General features: G+C 37.7%; 2 protein-coding genes across 12 annotated transcripts in view; one reads left to right on the top strand and one right to left on the bottom strand.

Moving 5' to 3' along the window:
• The window catches only part of TIAM2 (T-cell lymphoma invasion and metastasis 2), a 187213-nt gene extending 174072 nt beyond the window's left edge, over positions 1 to 13141 (top strand). For all 9 annotated transcript variants that reach the window (XM_017822013.1, XM_017822014.1, XM_017822018.1 and 6 more), the window contains 11 exons: positions 1420 to 1488; positions 1862 to 1987; positions 3120 to 3228; positions 3752 to 3931; positions 5299 to 5417; positions 6509 to 6617; positions 8332 to 8390; positions 9230 to 9335; positions 10062 to 10149; positions 10781 to 10935; positions 11797 to 13141. In XM_017822013.1, the coding sequence (XP_017677502.1) occupies positions 1420 to 1488; positions 1862 to 1987; positions 3120 to 3228; positions 3752 to 3931; positions 5299 to 5417; positions 6509 to 6617; positions 8332 to 8390; positions 9230 to 9335; positions 10062 to 10149; positions 10781 to 10935; positions 11797 to 12437 (1761 nt within the window). In that variant the 3' untranslated portion in view covers positions 12438 to 13141. The remainder of the gene's footprint in view (positions 1 to 1419; positions 1489 to 1861; positions 1988 to 3119; positions 3229 to 3751; positions 3932 to 5298; positions 5418 to 6508; positions 6618 to 8331; positions 8391 to 9229; positions 9336 to 10061; positions 10150 to 10780; positions 10936 to 11796) is intronic.
• TFB1M (transcription factor B1, mitochondrial) overlaps positions 13062 to 19399 on the bottom strand; it is a 26992-nt gene continuing 20654 nt past the window's right edge. For all 3 annotated transcript variants that reach the window (XM_017822019.1, XM_017822021.1, XM_017822020.1), the window contains 2 exons: positions 16157 to 16284; positions 13062 to 13902 (listed from right to left, as the gene is read on the bottom strand). In XM_017822019.1, coding sequence (XP_017677508.1) covers positions 13641 to 13902; positions 16157 to 16284 — 390 coding nt within the window. In that variant the 3' untranslated portion in view covers positions 13062 to 13640. The remainder of the gene's footprint in view (positions 13903 to 16156; positions 16285 to 19399) is intronic.

Raw genomic sequence — 19399 nt, 5'->3', positions numbered from 1 at the left:
TGGCTCGCTACAGCCTTGTTTTTGAGGCTGACCATAACTTGTGGATGTTCTTTAATATTTCATGCTTATCGTTATATAACCAGCCCTCAACAAGGGCCATAAGCTACAAAGTCTGCTTATCTACTTGTTCCTATTGTTTTCAGCAGGCTTGTTCCTGTAACAGGGGCTGTAGGATTTGATGTAGTAGCGTTAGTTCTAGTCAATTTGTAGTTACATTGGAGAGAGGTAATTTGTGGGGAGCAGATACCTGCAATACAAAAACAGGTTTTAGGGAATGTTGCCCTAGTTTTCAAGATGCAAATAAATCTGGTAGAAGAACAGATTAGTCGCCTACAAATCAGAAAAAAAGTTTAACCGTGGAAAATAGCTAAAAGTCACAACTCCAGTTGGTTGTAGCATCACACATATGTTATTTCTCTTCTGACTGGTAAGTCCGTAATTTGTTAGATATATCTCTCTTCTTTTTATAAACCCCAAATTGATGTGACTGGATGCCAAAACAAACATGAAAACGTTGATTTCATTGACCTTTAGCACAGAGGAGTCATCTTCTTTACTGGATCTCAAAACACATAGTTACAGATGTCGCACTTGCTGCAATAATGTTTGCAGAAGAGAACACACTTTGTCTTTGTACATCCACCAATAAACTGATACAGCCATACGCTCTAAAGCTTGAGAAAGCTTTATGGAGCATGGACCCCCATGTATGTCCTGATATTTCTGTTCGAGGAATTGCTTGAACAAAGCATGGCCATGGAGATCACTGATTTATATGAAATTTTGCACCAGGAAAAATCCTGGCAGGTTGTACATACTCGTTGTGATGTTCTCAGGTAGTTGCTTGTTACTCCTTCTACATAGAATTTCTATTCTCGGAGTCAAAAAGCCTTGCAGGGAGCCCCAGCTCTGACATCACACTTTGGTGTGGGATAGTTAAAGTCTTCAAAAGTAGCACCAGTTCCTTGAAGAGGTGACTGAAAAAGCCCTTGATCACATCCACCTGACAACATAACTGAGTACTTTATTAACTAATAGGATTTTAAAATACTACATGTCCCCCTGAATTTTACTACAGATGTTTAAATGAGTGGCTATTAATATGGTTTGTCTAACACACATGAACAGAGGGACTCAATAGAAAACCATCATCTGTAACATTTTTTTCCTCATGCTAGGGTAAAATATAATTTGTTATAATCAAGCTGTAAAGCTTTAATGATGAAACAAAAACATTATACTGAATCAGTTTGTGTCTAGTTTAGCAATAACCTCAGTGCTAACAACATGCAAGTGATTTTGTTACTGGACACTAATTTTATCTCTATTTTGTTCCCAAAACTTACCCCTATCTCAAGGTCACAAAAAGAGCAATTTCAAAATGTTACATAAAAAGTGAACAAATACTCTTTCTTGCAGGACTTGAGCTGCCTCTTTGAGCTGTACTTGGAACCCCTTCAAAATGAAACCTTCCTCACTCAGGATGAGGTGAGGGATAACTGAAATACATGCTTTTCATTCTTTTATGGGTTAAGACCTTGGCACTTGGGTTTTTCATTACTGAGAGTATGATAGAAAAAGCAGACAACAAAGATAACAAAAGATGAATTATACCAGTCAGTGCCTTTTTGTCTCATGTGTGCATCACTTCTTTTTCCTAAAGGGTAATTGCTCTTCTGAATTAACTGCTAAGAAATCTTCACTTTTTGTGTGGATTTTTTTATGAAACCCCTTTGAAAAGTATTAACAAAGACACTAGTGGCCTTTGCAACCTCTTTGTGTGTTACGTCTCCTTAATCCACGGTTTTCATAAGACTACTCTTATGGAGTGCTGTACTTCATAGCCTGATGTTTTTCACAGATGGAGTCCTTGTTCGGCAGTCTGCCAGAAATGCTGGATTTCCAGAAGGTGTTTTTGGAGACCCTTGAAGACGGAATATCTTCTTCCTCAGATTTTAATACATTGGAAACACCATCTCAGTTCCGGGTAAATACTTCATCATTTCATACTTTGTAGTGTGCCTGAAAATGTTTGTGAAAATCTGGCTTTAAGAAGTTTCTGGCTCTAAGAAGTTTCATATGGTTGCTTTTATGTTTGAAGCTTTACTTTGGCTTACAGACTTCTATTCAGCAATGAAAGATATGTGCTATTTTTCATGGTTTTATCTTCCCTTAGCAGAAGATGCAGCATGGGAAAACGCAGAGTAGACTTTGAGTACACTATAAACTAGCAATGTAGAACTCCTTTTGTAGAAAGGTTATTGTTGCTGTGCTGAATTCTGCCCTGCCCATGCTTCTCCCTACTGTTCTCAACTTACCTGCTACAGACTGGGAGCTTTTCTTATGTGAGGTCCAAGAAGAGGGCCTACAAAGTGTAAATGGCTGTAGCACCACCCAGTACCTTCCCTAATGGGAAATGGAGTCACTGGCTCAGGACTGAGCGAGACTGCTGGCAGGTGTCCCAAACACTTGCTGCATTTTGTGGAGCAAACATTGATTAAAAAGAGGGGAGAGGGCTGCTCTCCTCCTCCCTCACGACTCCTCTTTTTTATATTTGCTTTAGGAGGCATTTTCTAAAAACCTCTCTCTTGTGATTCAATCCCTCCCACATCTTCCCAACCTCCTCTACATCCAAGAACATCAGAGGTGCCCTGTAATTACCACCTGCCTGAAAAAAGGAAAACAGTTGGAAAGCAATCCTGTATTTGTTTTACACTGTCCCTTCTGGCTTTGGCACTTTTATGCCTTGCTTCCTATTGCTCATGTTTTTTTCCCAGCACAGCATAGTTACATGTCTGTTGATTTTTGTTCCTGTGCTGCCTGAAATATACAGTAAAACAGAATATCTGCAGTGGTGTTACCTGCTCAGGAAGAAAGGAGAAAATTGCAGGCTATGCCTAAGTAGGCTGACCTCTATACTCAGCAAAATACAAAAACATCATTGAATTACTACCAGTAGTATATTCATGTTATATATGTGTATGTATATATATATAAAAAAATGCAAGATATGTGTAGAAGGATAGCAGATAGTCACAACATTGAGTCTGCATGTCATGTTCCTCAATATTTATTTAGGATTCTAGCAATGAATTAACATCTGATTGTGTTGATTTCAGAAATTGCTGTTTTCCCTTGGAGGCTCCTTTCTGTATTATGCTGACCACTTTAAACTGTACAGTGGCTTCTGTGCAAACCACATCAAAGTTCAGAAAGTTCTTGAGAGAGGTAATTTATTGTCTTCATTATTGTAATTTATTTGCATGAATTCAAACTGCAGTGAACTACTGTAAAAAATCTTGCAACTTGGTAAATCAAAGAATGAATATTGGTACAAAACAAGGACTGATCAGGTATCTTTCAATAGGAAGAGCAAAGATCAGAGGTTCTGCTGTAGTATGTATAGACCTGAAGAATGAGATTCCTTTTGTAACCTCTAGGCCGTAGCCTGGATAGCTACAAATGGTAGAGTAAGTTCAGGATTACTTCCTCTACCATTCATTGCAGTTCAGTGGAAAAATTACATTGAGGAATAATCTCACCTTGATAAAATTGCTCTCTCAGCCCTTAAAAATGTTATTTCATGAAGGAAATTATTATGAAATGAATAGTGTATACTACTCTGTAAACCATCTATTGAAAAGGGTGAGAGTTTTGGTGCTGGGTTCAAGTTGCAATTCCATGCTTTCCAATTACTGTAGCTTCTATGACTTCCATGTTCAACTGACCAACTCTTTTTTTTCACATCTAGCCAAAACAGATAGTGCCTTTAAGACCTTTCTGGATGCTCGAAATCCCACAAAGCAACATTCTTCTACACTGGAGTCATATCTCATAAAGCCTGTTCAGAGAGTGCTGAAATATCCTCTGCTTTTAAAAGAGCTGGTGTCTCTGACAGATAACGAGAGTGAGGAGCACTATCATTTGACAGGTAACTTCTTCCTTTCTTCTACAGGAATGAATATGAGTTAAGTTTTATTTCCTCCCCTTTCTGAAGATACAAGTAGGCATTCTGATAGATAGCACAGAACTTGTCAAAACCTAGAGAGAAGTCCCTCCCTCTCCTTAAAAATAATTAGGGTTTTTTTGTGGTTTTAGCTACCTGGTGTGTCCAAGTCCCTTTGAGAAGTAGATATGCCCAGTATTTGCCTTGGCAAGTAGGACTGGGGTCTTTATCCTCATGCACAGGAGCATTTCAGGTCACAGTGTTGCTTTTTTTTCCCCACTTGAGAAACACTGACCAAAGCTCCATCTTGTGGTTATTATTTAGTTCTTGAAATGTGTCAAAGTTTAAGAGTACCACAGAAGGAAATTTTTGTTGTTTGAGGTTTTTCTGTGACTCTTGCTTCCATAGAGGAGATCAAAGCTTTACAGTCTTTCTATGTAGAAAGACTTATCTGTCTAACACACATTCAAGTGCTTGCTTTTCTATGCTCTGACGCTTGGGAGTTCACCCTGACAAATTCCAGTTCAGGTCTGTCAGCACCTGGTGGATGAAAATCAAGACATTTATTTTATGGATTGATTGTCATTTTCACAAAATAGATTCAGGCAAAAATCCATTGTCAGCAAAAAGTCATGAGGCTGTTACTGGCTTCAAAGGAGTTGCTGATATTGTTCCCTTGCCCAAACAAGCTGGAGGTGATTTACTTTCAGGTCAGGATGGATGCCAAACTGCTAAAAGGCTGCAGCATTAAGAGCTGATGAAATCAAGCACCCTTTTCCAATTCCATTCTGAATTAACACAAAAATCTAATGTAATCTTGCTTGCAAAAAAACCCCAAAACTTAAACAAAATCTGACCACTAGCATTTAATTTCATGTATACAGTCCATGAGGAACTTTGTCCAATCTGTGGTGACAAAAGCTATTTCTTTCTCCTAAAGCTCATCAGGTAACTTATTCTAGAATGAGTGTAGATTACTTCAGCAATCCTAGTGGCCCTATATCTGTAAGATGCAAAATTTAACTGTGGTTACTATCTTATTGCTATACATATTCAAACATTTGGAGGCTTGTCAGTGGAATGCTTATTGCAACCTTTTTTAGGCACTTAAGATACTAGATGAGCATTTTTTACTTGCTGTGTAAGTATTCCCTCTACTACTTACACTACTGTGTAAATATTCCCTCTACTACTATGAGAAAGCACTGATGTAAAGCTAAAATTCAGTTCACCAGAGCTTGGGAAGACAGCATTATTTTACCTGCCTCAAGGGGAACTCAATTAAAGAAATGTCACGTTTAGAAAATACAACTGAATTACATAGCTGTCTATGAAATTTTTAAACCTTATAGAAGCACTAAAGGCAATGGAAAAAGTAGCAAGTCACATCAATGAGATGCAGAAAATATATGAAGATTATGGCACTGTATTTGACCAACTGGTTTCAGATCAAAGTGGAACAGAAAAAGAGGTAAGAAAAGAAACATGTTCTATTGACTCTTGAAGCATTATCCAGCTTGCTGTTGGGGTTTCATCTCGAGGTAATTTTGGAAACTTACTTTTGCTGGGCGTCCTCCATTCTCCTTTAATATTTTGACTTCTGTTTTGTATCTGCCTGTCAAGTTTCTTTTTGTCAGTAGGTTATGGTAAAATTTTCAGACAGCTGCCAGAGCCGCCTTCTGGACTGACATGAATTGCAAGCAGGACTAGACATAGTTCTCAGTAGGAAAAATCCTTCTTTTTTCAAAACGTTGCAAAGATTATCCATGCCCTAAGGCATTTTGATTTCATGCTGTAGAGTTCTTAAGTTCTTAAGATATTTTTTCACCCGTATAAATGAAAATGACAATTCAAGGGGTTTCACATTAAGATCTGTTATTCTCATTCTCTACACTTCCAGTGCTGAGGCATCCATGGGTATTTGTCAGAGCAAAACCCATTAGTTATACAGAACTGTGTGCACTCATCTCCCAGAACTGGGGCAGCAAGGTCTCCACTCAGTCATTTACATCAAACAATCACTAAGCAAATCAAATCTGTAAAGTTGGATATCAGATACGAGAGATGTCAGCTCGGTTGTTTTATTTCCGTTTGGCTACCTAGTTTCTCATCACTTATGGGAAAAAAAACTTGACAGCCTGTGAGATTCTTTAGAGTTACGTTGTGTCCCCAGAAGAAAGGAGCCTCAGAGTACAAGACCTCCATTAATTCTGCCATTGGCAGTGTCATTAATACTAATTACTCTATACTTACAGCTACTAAATCAGCCAGTTCACAACTGGCTATATGTAAGTGACAGGTTATTAGGTCAATTTAATATTCTTCTAAGTTATTAATAGTAAGAACTTCTATCCAGCTTCTATAACTTAGGGGCTAATACTTAGTAAAGTTGTTACTTTTAAAAAGGGCGATTACTCACACTTTTCCTGCTGTAATTGTAGATCTCTTTCTGTACATAGAGTAAATACAGAAAACAGATCCTTAAAATTACTGATATGTACTCCTGAACATTTTATATTTATACTGTTTATTTCTATTATCTACTGTTATAATTTAATACAGGTGACAGAGCTTTCAATGGGAGAACTTCTGATGCACTCTACAGTTTCTTGGCTGAATCCGTTCCCATCACTGGGCAAAGCAAGAAAAGACCTTGAACTTACAGTGTTTGGTAAGTGCCTTCCTTAATGACTCTGCTCTTTCAAATCTAAAGATTACCACATTAAACCTTCTCACAGGATAAAAGCCCCAAACCCCGCTCCCTGTAGCCATCTGTGATATCTGGGGTGGACTTATATTTGAAAAATACACAGTTGTATTTCCTAACATGAGAAAGGTTTCTATTTGTTGGCTTGCTGGTACTGTTTGCTCTGTGAGCCACCTGCAGCTGCTGTCTTGCCTATATTTAAACTACAGAAATCAAGAGATTTTCAAGAGGCTATATTATCTTTAGAACAATCTGTTAAATGAGGCTTTCAAAGGAAGCTGGTATGAAAATCATGATTTATTCTACTCTTGTGAATTCAGGCTAACTTCTGTTTTATAGCTACTGCATTGAAATCCCCATCCAGATTTTTTAACCTGAAAGCAAATGTGGAAATGAGAGCATACAAACAAGAGTTTTATTTAATAGAATAGATATACAATTAATCATTTACTCATTACCTAAGTAATTAAATCTTTCAGTGAAATATCTTAGGCACTCATCCCTTTCTTTAAAAAACATTATTTTAATATTTCACTGAATAAATACCTACAAAAGAACTCCAAGCTGATGACAGACATGTTTCTCTTTCTCAGACAAGTTTATCTTTCTCCCTTTCTCTGGGAAGCATGACAGGTTAGGGCAGAGGATGCTTCGAACAGAACAAACAGAAACTACCTACCAGGCTCCTTGATGAGCTTCTTGGTGATCCACATATGCTGGACAATTCCCAGCATGACATGTACGAATGAAAGGACTCTGGCCTGATGCTTAACTTGGACTGGTTGTCTGCCACTTGGGAAACTGAATTTTATTCTCACTTCAAACACCCTGCAGGCAGCCTAGAAAATGTATCCAGTATGTGTAATTGAAGAAAGCTGCCAAGCTTTGGGGTTAATGCTGTGCTTTGCTATGGCTACATCCCAGCTTCATGTAGAGACAAGACTCAAATTCATACTATTGCCCCTCTCTCCTCTGGAAGGAAACGTGCATGAGAAGGGATAGAGCTGATTCTGCCCTAGAGTCCAGTCTGGGATCCAGCACTGCCCTGAAGAGCCATCCCTCGGTTCACCTGCAACTTCAATGCCTCCATGTTTCTGTTCCTCCTTACAAATTACACTAAACATGTCCATCTCCCTGGAGGCTGAAAGATTAGATAAAATTAGTGAGACACTCCGCTTGGATGTTGTGGAAGCCAGAGATCTCCTGCAGAAGGAGAGTAGGAATTGAGATGTCTCAGTTTCCAATTAATCCAGTGTTGAACTGCAGGAAGACCAGACTTAGTGTCCTTTTTCACAGCGCTCTCTTGGTATAGGCCCCTCACTACACTTGAAAGTGTCCACTGACACAAAGAAAACTTTCTGTGTAATCTACATCTATTGTATTTGTTTATGTGAAGATTTACAGGAGATAGTTTGCTGGTAGTTTCAGAATGAATGTATAGAATTGATTCATCCTAAATGTTTGGAACAAAATGTGAGGAAAAAATACTGCCGTTGCACGAAAGTGTAGGATGAAAAAACAATTGTAATCTTAATACAGGGCAAGTGCTTTTCAATGTTTGCTTATCTCATCCCTCACATTCCCATGACTACAATAATCAGCTTCTCCAAGATAGTTATAGGTGTAATAATTCAATGAAAATACTAACAGTCTTCCTTTTTTTTCTTTATCTTTTTAGTTTTTAAAAGGGCTGTTATACTGGTGTATAAGGAGAACTACAAACTTAAAAAGAAAATGGTAAGTCTGGTATCAATGTAGGTGGTGGGTGTTTATGATACTACTGCAATGTGAGATACTGGTGTTGAAGGTGAAGACACTCAGGTGAAATGTCACCTTCTCTCACTAGGCTGGAATTCTGGCTATCCCAGCTACAAGAAGTGCTCAGTATCTGTGTAGCAATAAATATTTTTTTTTTTTATTTAGTAAGCAGCAGCATCTTCTCTGTGTGAGCCCCATGTTAGTTTTGTCAGGTGGAATATGAAACACTGCCATGTAGAAATCATTAATTCTTCCAGATGGCATTTATGATGGTCTACCTTAACACAGTGTGTAGATGAAAGACCTTGGTTTTATAGACCCTCAATCATCCTGGAAGGAAAGGAAAAGGGACATTATAAACATAACCTTCTCTGTCCCCACTTACAAACCTGGACTGCTGAAGTCAGGTAGCAAGTTGTACATCCCAAGTACCAACAGTGATGTACTGCCCCATGCTTATTGTAACAGATGGAGAGGCTCTAAAAGCAGCAGCAGCAGCTACATGATTAATGTAGTCTGTTGATCAACAGTCTGCACATTCTTTCATGGGAAACTTGTTCCCTAGTAGTATTTATATGCAAGATATTATTTTTATCCATTAAAATCAAATGGTTTTAAAAGTTGAAGCAATTATAAATTCCAAAGGTTGTGTCTATCACCATTTCAACTACACTTACAAGCACATTTTTAGGGGACTGAAGTAAAGTGTAATGAATTTAGTTTCTCTTCAGAGGCAGGCCTTTTAAGAGTAACACAAAACACCACTACTTTTTTTCTCCTACTTCTTAGAAATATCCTTGTTGTTTTTTTTTTTGCAGCCTACTAATGTTCGTGCTGCACATAATTATGGGGACTTGGATCCATTTAAATTTCGTTGGCTGATTCCTTTATCTGCTCTTCAAGTTCGACTGGGGAACACAGCAGGTAACTCTCTTGATCTAAATACTTGAGTATTAAATGCTTTTCTGGGATTCTGTAATACTGCTTCTTCCATATGTCTTTCTGGAGCCTCTGGGAACAGGCAGGTGTAGAGAAAATACTATGCACTGTTGTCTCTGCAGTCAGGGAGTACAGGCTTGAAACATTTACAGACTTTCTTAGTTTGCTATGTTGATTTCTTCCATGAGTTCAGGAAGATGCAAAGGAATGACAGAATAGAAATCCCCAATAACAGGAAGGTGATTTACCATAGTTGACATCCTGATGCTGCTGTGTGTGCGCTGATCCTCATGTTTTTCCAAACAGGGCAAAGCTGACTGTAATTTGTGGTAGTAGAGGCCCATGTTTTTATTTTCAAGTTAATCTTTATGCTCCTATTCATTCCTGCATGTTCTATAAAGTGTCACAAGTTCTTTAAACAAACAAATGCTTTGCACACCTGGGTGAAGGCATTCTAAGGCTGGAAGGCATGGAGAAGCAGAAAGAACGGGGGAAAGCAAGTCTTCAAGAGAGAAGTTATCAAAGGCAGTGCTAGGCTGCCTCAACAGGAGCACTCAGGGGACTTTTTGTTGCATTCCATCTTGGGTGAGATCTTCTGGGGATACACACGTGGCTATGTTAACACTGCCTTCAGGAGTGAGGACCTTGGTCTTTCTACTGCCAAAGGCTTTGTGAGGTATATACACAAGTAATGTTTCCTTCCATGCACAGGAACAGAGAACAGCTGTATCTGGGAACTGATTCACACCAAGTCAGAACTAGAAGGCAGGCCAGAAACAATTTTTCAGTTGTGCAGCAGGTAAGCTTTACGTGGAGATTGTATTTCACAAATCACATTAATGGAATTAAAAAAAGGTTTTCCCCCCATGTCACCTTTGCATCAGCAGTTTTGATGCAGCACTCACTCTTTGAAGCCAGACACTACATCAGTGTTTAACTGCATAAAGTATAACAAATTCAAAAGGGAGTGAATTAGTGCAGTGATCTAACATCAGAAATCTGTGCACATATATGAGCATAAGTTCCAGTATGGTATGGGCAAAGTAATTGATTTGATCAGTTGGTTAGCAGAAATTACTTTCTTATAAAGAACCACTTAAGGTGGTGATTCCTTGGTACAGAATTTACCTGTCAACTTGTTTTCTAAGAGGAAGTAATCAAGATCTCGAAACACAAGGTATGTGAAATGCCCAACAACACGTCAAGATATCCCTGCACGTGTCAGGAGAGTTGGAATTAGATGATCTTTGAGGTCCTTTCCAACCCAAAACATTCTATGATTTTGTGATAGCTGCAAGCCCACTACTAATATAAGCTATTAAAAAACTCACTGCACTAAAGTACATCAGCAGAAAGGAAGGAGGCAGATTTTATCCCAGTGTCTTATTTCAGAGGGGGAAATTAAGTTCTCTGTTTTTTTAAACTTGCAGTGATTCTGAGAACAAAAGTAACATTGTGAAGGTGATCCGTTCTATTTTGCGGGAGAATTTCAGACGTCACATAAAATGTGAGCTACCGCTGGAGAAAACTTGTAAAGACCGCCTTGTCCCACTCAAAAATCGTGTACCTGCAACAGCCAAATTGGGTAAGAAACACCTTCTCAAAGTGAAAAATAGTCTGGACTTCAGTGCTGGCAGAAGGTTTGCAATTATTACCATGACTGTAGAGTGCTGCGTGTCAGACCCGCAAATCCCATGGCTTTATTTAGGCTGGGGAGAAGGTAGTTTCTCCACCACTCAGTGCGTGACAAGGGCTCGATGAGATAAGCAAGTTTGCTATCCCCCCTCCCCACACTGTGATATGTCATTAGCTCTCTTCAGGGAAGACTTAATAAGGCCTAAATTAATTTTGCTGGGAAGGAACAGACTCCCTTTGGCATGGTATTAGTGTTCTTTCCTCTGTTCTTTCCCTTTAGTAACTCAGCCCTCATACCATTTATAGCTAAAACAACCTGAAAAAGGCAGAGGTCTTGCTTCTTTCAGTGCACTAAATCTGCATCCCACCAGATATTCTAATTAAGTATAGGCTTTAATTAAGTGAGCACCTACTAGTATTTCAAGTTGTCTTTCTGATCAGTCCTCTGTAAAATCCCCTTAACGTCACAGGATCTGGAAAAGTTCAACTTCTGCCTACATTCTGACCCTCCAGTGCTTGAGGTGCCTGAATCAGTCTTTCTTTCCTGCAGAAGTGTGTAATTTATGATTACAATTTGTGGAGGATTTTTTACGTATTACACAGGAAGGCAAGCACATAGCTCTGAGGTAGTTGTAATGAAAACTGTGGCATGGGATCACACTGTCAGTATCAGAGTGCTGGCACATCTGACTTGGAATGATTATCAAATGAGACTACATACACTGTAATCATCAGTGGGCTACTGAGGTAGAAGGTGTAACCAGCTGATGTTTTGGTGAAAAAAATAAATCTACATTTTTCCTCTGCACAGCTTCCACAAGGTCCTTGAAGGTATTGAAGAATTCATCCAGTAGTGAGTGGAATGGTGACCCAGGGAAAGGTACCTTCCAGGACTCTGATGAGTGCAGCCTGAGCAGCAGTACTCAGAGCAGCAGCTGCCACACTTCTGAGAGCATACAGGAGCCCAAAAACTCATCTCCCAATAAACATGTAGACAGCTGTGCATCTGACTTTTCTAATGTTCTTGTCAAAGAATCTGATATTCTCAGTGATGAGGAGGAGGAGGAGGATTACCACAGCCTGAAGAAGGGCAGTCCTACAAAAGACATTGAAATACAGTTTCAGCGGCTGAAGATTTCAGAGGAAGCCAGTACTGACTCTGAACGGGATCAGGCTGCTGAAAATGAGGGAGATGGCTTTGAGATAGGACAGCATCCAAAGCTTGTGCGTGGCCATTTCTGCCCAGTGAAGAGAAAAGTAAACAGCACAAAGCGTAATAGAGGAACTTTAATGGCAATGCAAGAACGTCACCAGTCCCTTGACAGTCACTCTGATGCTGCAAACCTGGATCTGAACTCTATTCTAGAGAGAGAATTTAGTGTTCAGAGTTTAACATCTGTAGTTAATGAAGATTGTTTTTATGAAGCTGTGGAGAGGCATGGAAAATCTTAGCTTTCTAAGCAGATTATTTAAAACATTCATTTGAAGTCCACATAAAATTCAACAAACATTTTGTTTTAAAACTAGTAAATTCATGGAAGCTGCAGGAAAACTACTATCTGATTTTGTGCACTAATACATTTTTCCACAAAAACAGCTGTAAAGGATTCTTAAGTTATTTTAATTTATTGTGGATCAAAAATAGATTAAGTTGGCCAAGGTCTGTAAATTAGTTCATCCCTTTCAAGCAGTTATTAAGATGATGTAGTGTTCTTGGGGATGGCCTCATTAGTATTTTAAGTAATGTGGAAGAGGTGCTAGTGAGTGGCAGAGGGCTTTACAATGGGAAGTAGCATTGCAAAATTAATTTTTCAATACCTTGGGCATTTTATTTCTTTGGTTTTTATGTTTGCTTTATTTAAAGCAGAATTAAGTTATTTTAATGTGTTTTAGTGCACAACAGTGCAGAACTTTCATTTTGTATGTTTCAATGCTGTCTATACTTTATATATATGTGTAAATACAAAAACAAAGCTTGGCCTGTAATCTTTTATTTGACTGTATTTTTTATTTTCTCTACCAATCTGTACAGTAAAAGACAAATAAGTATTGTACTTAGCCATGTTTTCTTCTTTCTATCGTGCTGCTTTTCTACAGTTGGAGCTTTAAATACCAAATTCTTTGCTTCTGCATAAATGAGAAGAGTATTAGCAGACCTTGAGGCAATTGGTGCACTTTATCCTCCCATAAGCCAGTCACTTGAGCGTATTTATAAAAGCCTTGGCTTCTGTTTTTTAGATTACTCTGTACAGTAGGATGTTCCAGGATACAAAAGCACAAAAACCCAAACACCGTCTTACATGCTGAAGTATGAAAAGTATTTTTCTTACATTTCAGTAATGCACTTTCATTCATAAAAAAATCAATTATTTCAGAAGTATCACAACTTAATTACCTGTCTCACAACATACCTTGTTTCCTGGAACATGTTCTAGTAATTCCCCTGAAGTAAAAATAACCTGGACTGTCTTTTCCCTTTTGTCTGCAGCTGAATGGAATAGAGTGAGCTGCCCTCTCTCTTTACCACTTTCTCAAAAGTAGTTCTTCCATACCCGCACAGCTGTAGGAATATAGAAGCCTCCTTTTACTGAATCAACACCTCTAGATCAAGGAGTTAAAACTAATAAAAAAATCGGTCTGCTGCAATTACAGTTGTTACAACTGATCTTCCTCTTCAGTCTGTTCAGGCTGACTAGTACTTTTAAGTAAATTCCTTGTCGTCTTCTTTTGCTTTAGTTCTTCTCTGTAGTCGAACACAAAAAGGCTTGAGTCTTCATCACACATTTTCCTGTATGTATTGCACAGATTTCTAAACTGTGACATGGAGAGCTGAAAAGGACGCAAAGTTGGATCAACATTTGCTGTCATCATCAGCTGTTCTGTTCTTTTCAAACGTCCACTTTCAGGAAACAAGGTCCTAGAAGGTGCGGGGAGAAAAAAACCCAAATTCAAACAATTCAGACAGACAATTTTCCCTTAAGAGTAACACAGAATTTACTTAATATAGGTTTACTATTAGCTATGTCGTTATTTTAGCTCTGGCACTCTTAATATAACTCATTATCTAAGCAAATGGAAACATATGAGGGTCCTTTTTCTGCAAATGCAAATTATGACACCATAGAAAACCACATACATAAATATATTAAACCCATTCATGTGTGGTCCTGTTTGCTAACATTAAAAAGAGCTTTGGGTATGGATACAAGCACAGAAGCTTCTTAGAATTAGTCTCATATTTAGAAAGCAACAACAGATTAAACTGTGCAAAACAGATCAGATCCAAACCGTATGACTTTCTTTCAGACCATTTCATTCCAATGGGAAAGATATTTGTTATCACTTGTCATTAATATCATAATTCTAATGCCAGGAAAAAAAAGGCAAAGAAGTAGGAGAAGACTATTTAATTAACCATACAATTTTTAATATTTAGAACCTGGAGAATATGGCAGAGTCCTAAATTTTGGGTTCAGCTCTGTCCTTCTTTATAGATAAAGGCATGGTTTATGTGTGTGTCTCAATTTTCAAGTTGTACCTATGATACATAAATAATATCTAAAAATGTTGTGCATCTAATACAGTAACACTCTCATACGCCAGATGTGTTCTGCAGGTTGGCTAGACAAACTAATCAAAAAGCTCTGTATAACCCATTAGTTCAGCATCCAAGTCAGCAAGGTTAAAAATGGATCGACCCTTATTTCAATACCCCTCAAGTAATTCTTTGATTGGGTAGTTAAAAGACATACCGGGAGCCAGAATTTACAGACAAATGTGAACTGATTCTATACCTTGTTTTTATATACTATATGTGATAGATAACCTTAAAATGAACTTAGCAGCTTTATTGTACACTAAAATTTGCTATTTTTTTCAGGTCAGCTAAAGAGTAAGAGGATTGTGTTTCTTAGCTGCATACTAGGGCTAAAGTATGATAAGCTGCTAGGGAATACGTGACGTCCAAAAGTTCAGATTCCCCCTCCTTGCCTCAAAAGAATGTAAAGCAGTTATTAGCAATTTGAGATTACACAATAGTTGGGTTTCTTTTTTTTTCAGCTTTGGCAAAAATATTGTACGTAACATATATAGGCTGATTGCACACAGCTTCTGCTTACACTGTCGCTGAAACATTCTTTCACACACAAAATAAAAGAAGAAAAAAAGAAAGCCACCACCACGCTGTAAATCAAATACAAATCAATCTAGACTTTGGATACTTCTTTTTCTAAACACCTCCAAATGCATACTCAAGCCTTAACACAGGCAAATCAGTACTCATTTTAGATCCAATGTCTGCATCCCAGACATCAGTAGCATTCATGGCCTCAAGAAAAAAAACCGAAGCAAAACTAGAGGCAAAATTCTTTGTTCACCTTCAAAATAGTGACATATAAGGCTTGTAGTTCAGTAAGGTGGCATCCACTCTAATTCTAGACTGAATCACACCAAAACTATGCCCAACAAACTCAGCTAGCCCAAGCTGCAGGAGCATCCTTCTAGTCCTAACAGCATCTGTCACAAATTCTGCAGTGCGGAGTGCTGGGTTTTGCCCATACCAAGTCAGACACGTGGCTATGTTGGAGTTTTAACAGGAACTCTGGCGAAGAGACTGCAGGTTTCTCACATTAGAGAACCTAGTAAATTTCCTCAGTAAGACATGGGGATTTTAAAAGAGCCAGTAAGAGCTCAATAAAAGGGCAAGCACAGAAACAAGAATTTGACCTTTTGACATTATCCCCAAATAAGTAAAATTTGCTACAGATGATGTTCTCTTCAAACTTCCATCAAAACCTCCTCACACTGCCATCTTTGATTCTGAATTTTGATACTTTTGGTTTTTAACTTAATCATGCAGTAATTTTTGTGGTTGGGCTGGGTTGTTTTCATTTCTGAGACAGACAAAATACTGAAAAGATGACCAATTTATTCTAGTGATTTTAACAACTTCAACTGCACTAAGAAAAAATGCCAAGTAATTATTATATAATTACATCAGAAAGATATTAACCTCCGAATTTGTCTTCAGAAATTCTGAAATGGAAAGATCTAATGAACTATAATGACAAATGTAAAATGGAAGGAATGAAATCAAATGCATAGCTAACTGATTTAGTAGCTGATGCATTTACAAAGACATTATCTGAGAATTTTTCATTAAAAATCCTTACTCAAGTCCACGGAAACAGTATTTTCTTCTAAACTGGAAAACACTTCGAACCACTTTTTCTACTAGCTCAAACGGCTGCTGTATCTTTGGTTGCACCAATGGAGTGAAATGCACCACAGCCACATCCACCTACATGGAAAAGAAAGATAAATTTGAGTACACATATTCCTTTGGCACACATTACTTCTCAGTTAACTGGCCAGACATCAGAAAACCGGCACAAGATAGGAAGACATTATTGCGACAGGTAACACAGCTGTGCAGTGACCAGTGCTGTAGTATTGAATATAAAGATATAAAGATTTAGCTTTCAAGGCCCTACGTAATTTTAGTCTTAGTTATCTACATATTTCCAATTAGTTCAAATGCCATTAGTACTTGGTTCTTTTTTCCCCATGGCACTTCCTCCATCTAAAGCAACTTCCATATAATCTGGAAAGTAATTAGCACTTCTGTCTTCAGATCCTTCCACAAGACAATTCTGACATAATACACAAATTAGACAATATTGGATATACAGGCTGAAGGGCAGCTGGAGAAAATTGGTATTATAATTAGAAATCAAACCCATTCCCTGTTATGTTTTCTGTTGCTCTAGGGCTTTTCTAAAATGTAAGCCAAGGAATTACTTTTCAACATACTATTAAAATGCTAGCCTACTTAAAGGAATAGTAGGTAGAATTAAGTTTGCACTCATGTTAAGTGACCAGACAACTCTGTATTTAAACTGTGTATCACACTTAATCCAAAGTTATGTTTGAATGATTCCACACAGGTAAGTTTGTATATATTCTTTTATAGTTCTAAAATCAGCTTGGCTGACAGAACAGTCACTTTCCCTGTGTCTGAAAAGAGACTGAGGTTATATGTGCACATTTTATGGTTTTTATATGTATATATCTATATGAGATGCAAGTACAGAGACACTGTATTATATAGAAATGCCCTGAATTCAGACTTCTGTATTAAAAAACAGAAGCTGGGCTAAAAATCCAGTTCTGCACAGCAATGAATAAAGAAGTTTCTCTTCCAAACTAAATATTAACAACAATAAAAAGGAAAACATTCTGTGGAAGAGCACACTGAAAATTTGTACAATTTGTACAAGTACTGGTACTGAATGACTAAAAATTTTTAAGTACCGGATTTTAAAAGATATTCAGTCTCTTATTAAAAGAGTCTGCTAATATGATGGACAATCGTTCATTTTTTTAAAAGGTCTGACAACCAATATTGGCATTCATAGAACAGATTCTGTTCTATGAATGCCAATTGAACAGATGATGTTCAATTGGCATTGAACTGAAGATGTGCTAGTTCTGATTGAAATAAGAGACACACACAGGCTAAAGAACAGCTGCTGCTCTAAGCACACACTCAGTGTACCAATTGAGATAGCCCAGATCACGGGGGTACTTGAAAGGTTTTTCCTACTGCTTCAACCAAAACTGCTCATAGCAACCTCTGATGTGGACATATTCTTCTGACACAAAGGTACTATCCATCCAAATTGTTCTTTCAGTGGGAACAGCTCAGCTGTCAAGTACATCTACGCAGTACAACTGCTTCAACGCACAAAGTACTATATTTCAACAGAATCATAAAATCCAAACAACATTAGGTTTTTCATGTAGACAGAACTTACAAAGCTGAACAAAAACACTGGCTAGAGAAAGGAAAGAAAATACCAATTAATGGTGCTGATGAAGAAAAAAAAAGAAACAGAGCATGTTTCCAGCATTAGCACTACTGATCTCAAGTTTATGTTACTGAATGTTTTTTCTCTACTTGTCCACCTTTTCTGAGAGCTAGAGTTAAGAATAAGGCAGAAAAAACACTTAAAATTACTAAAATGTGAAGCACAAGAACTTACTTAAAAATCAGGTGACAAAGAAAACTTGACATATGGAATCTGCAGTGAAATGCACATACATGTATTTTCCACAGCAGATTTTTAATTTTTAAGTATTCATAGCTTCTGCCTTTGCCACAGGATGCTGTTACCTATGAGAAAGACCATAGGAATACAGAAAAAACTTGTGTTCACACTAAGTGTAAGAAAAGTTAATCTTTTTGAACAGAGAAAATACATACTTCACATGTACTAAGGGCTTATTTACACGTGCATTTGTGTATTGTCAAGAAATAAATCTAGGTATTTCCCCCACAAAATTAGGGGTAAGAAAGAAAACAACCAGAGACCCTGTGGCATCTCCTAGTCACCTCAGTTTTGCAGAACTGCTCATGAGAAACGAGGGCTCTCTGGGAGTTAGAACTGTGTCTTTAACAAAAATTTCTGAAGGAGAAAAGAACACAATCTAGATGCAGTGTACCACTTCAGAGCCAAACAGCTCAATTTGCAATCTCAAGGCCAGTGGGCAATAATTTCTGATTCTGAAACAAAACACAGCACTTCTCAGTTCCATTATAGACACTGTTTTCTTTGGACCCCAGGAAAGCTGCCTGGTTACTATAGCAACAGATATAGGGGAAAACTTTTCACTTGTAATTGGTCACTCCTTTAAAATTATACATGCTATTTTTCCTTAACCTTTTTAATATGCATAAAATAAAGAGTAGAATTATGAAAGCTTACTTAAAATACACAAGTCAATTTGATGACAATTTTATGAATAACACTTTTCACCCCACCAAGTATGTTAAAAATATTTACAAAATAGCACTCAAATCTTACAAAGTAATGAATATGAAAATCATTCAATTGATCTATCCTGAACTGTCAATAGTACAGCAACTATTCATCCCTTACTGTTTTAGTGTATCTGTACAATGAAGATTTATGTTCTGGTAGGGTGGGAGGAACACATGACAGAGTACAATTTAATCCGGGCAAGTCTGCTGCCTTGCTAATGAAATCAACACTTTAAATCAGAATAAACTCAAGTGAGACAGTTTTTACTAATTGTTGACAATAAAAGTCTCATAATGGGCAATACATGTATCTTGGGACAGGGCTATATTAAAATCAAACCCACATAACCTTTCCTCAGGCTGCAATTTACTCATAGGGAACTGAAACCTAAGCAGAACATATTACAACTTCATTAAAACAGACTGCTTGAGATCCTACTGAGATAGTTCTAAGCCAGCACTTTCACAAACCAAGTGTTCAACAGCAGCATTTTATCTATCTACTACAGACAAATATTAAGTCTAACATCAGACATGTGCATCTCAGAGCAAACCTGTTCCTATACAAGAGTTTACTTTTGGTTCACTTCCA

The sequence above is a fragment of the Lepidothrix coronata genome, unplaced genomic scaffold (assembly GCF_001604755.1).
Source record: "Lepidothrix coronata isolate B3197 unplaced genomic scaffold, Lepidothrix_coronata-1.0 Scaffold94, whole genome shotgun sequence".
Lineage (NCBI taxonomy): Eukaryota > Metazoa > Chordata > Aves > Passeriformes > Pipridae > Lepidothrix > Lepidothrix coronata.
This window is presented reverse-complemented; position numbering and strand designations above follow the sequence as displayed.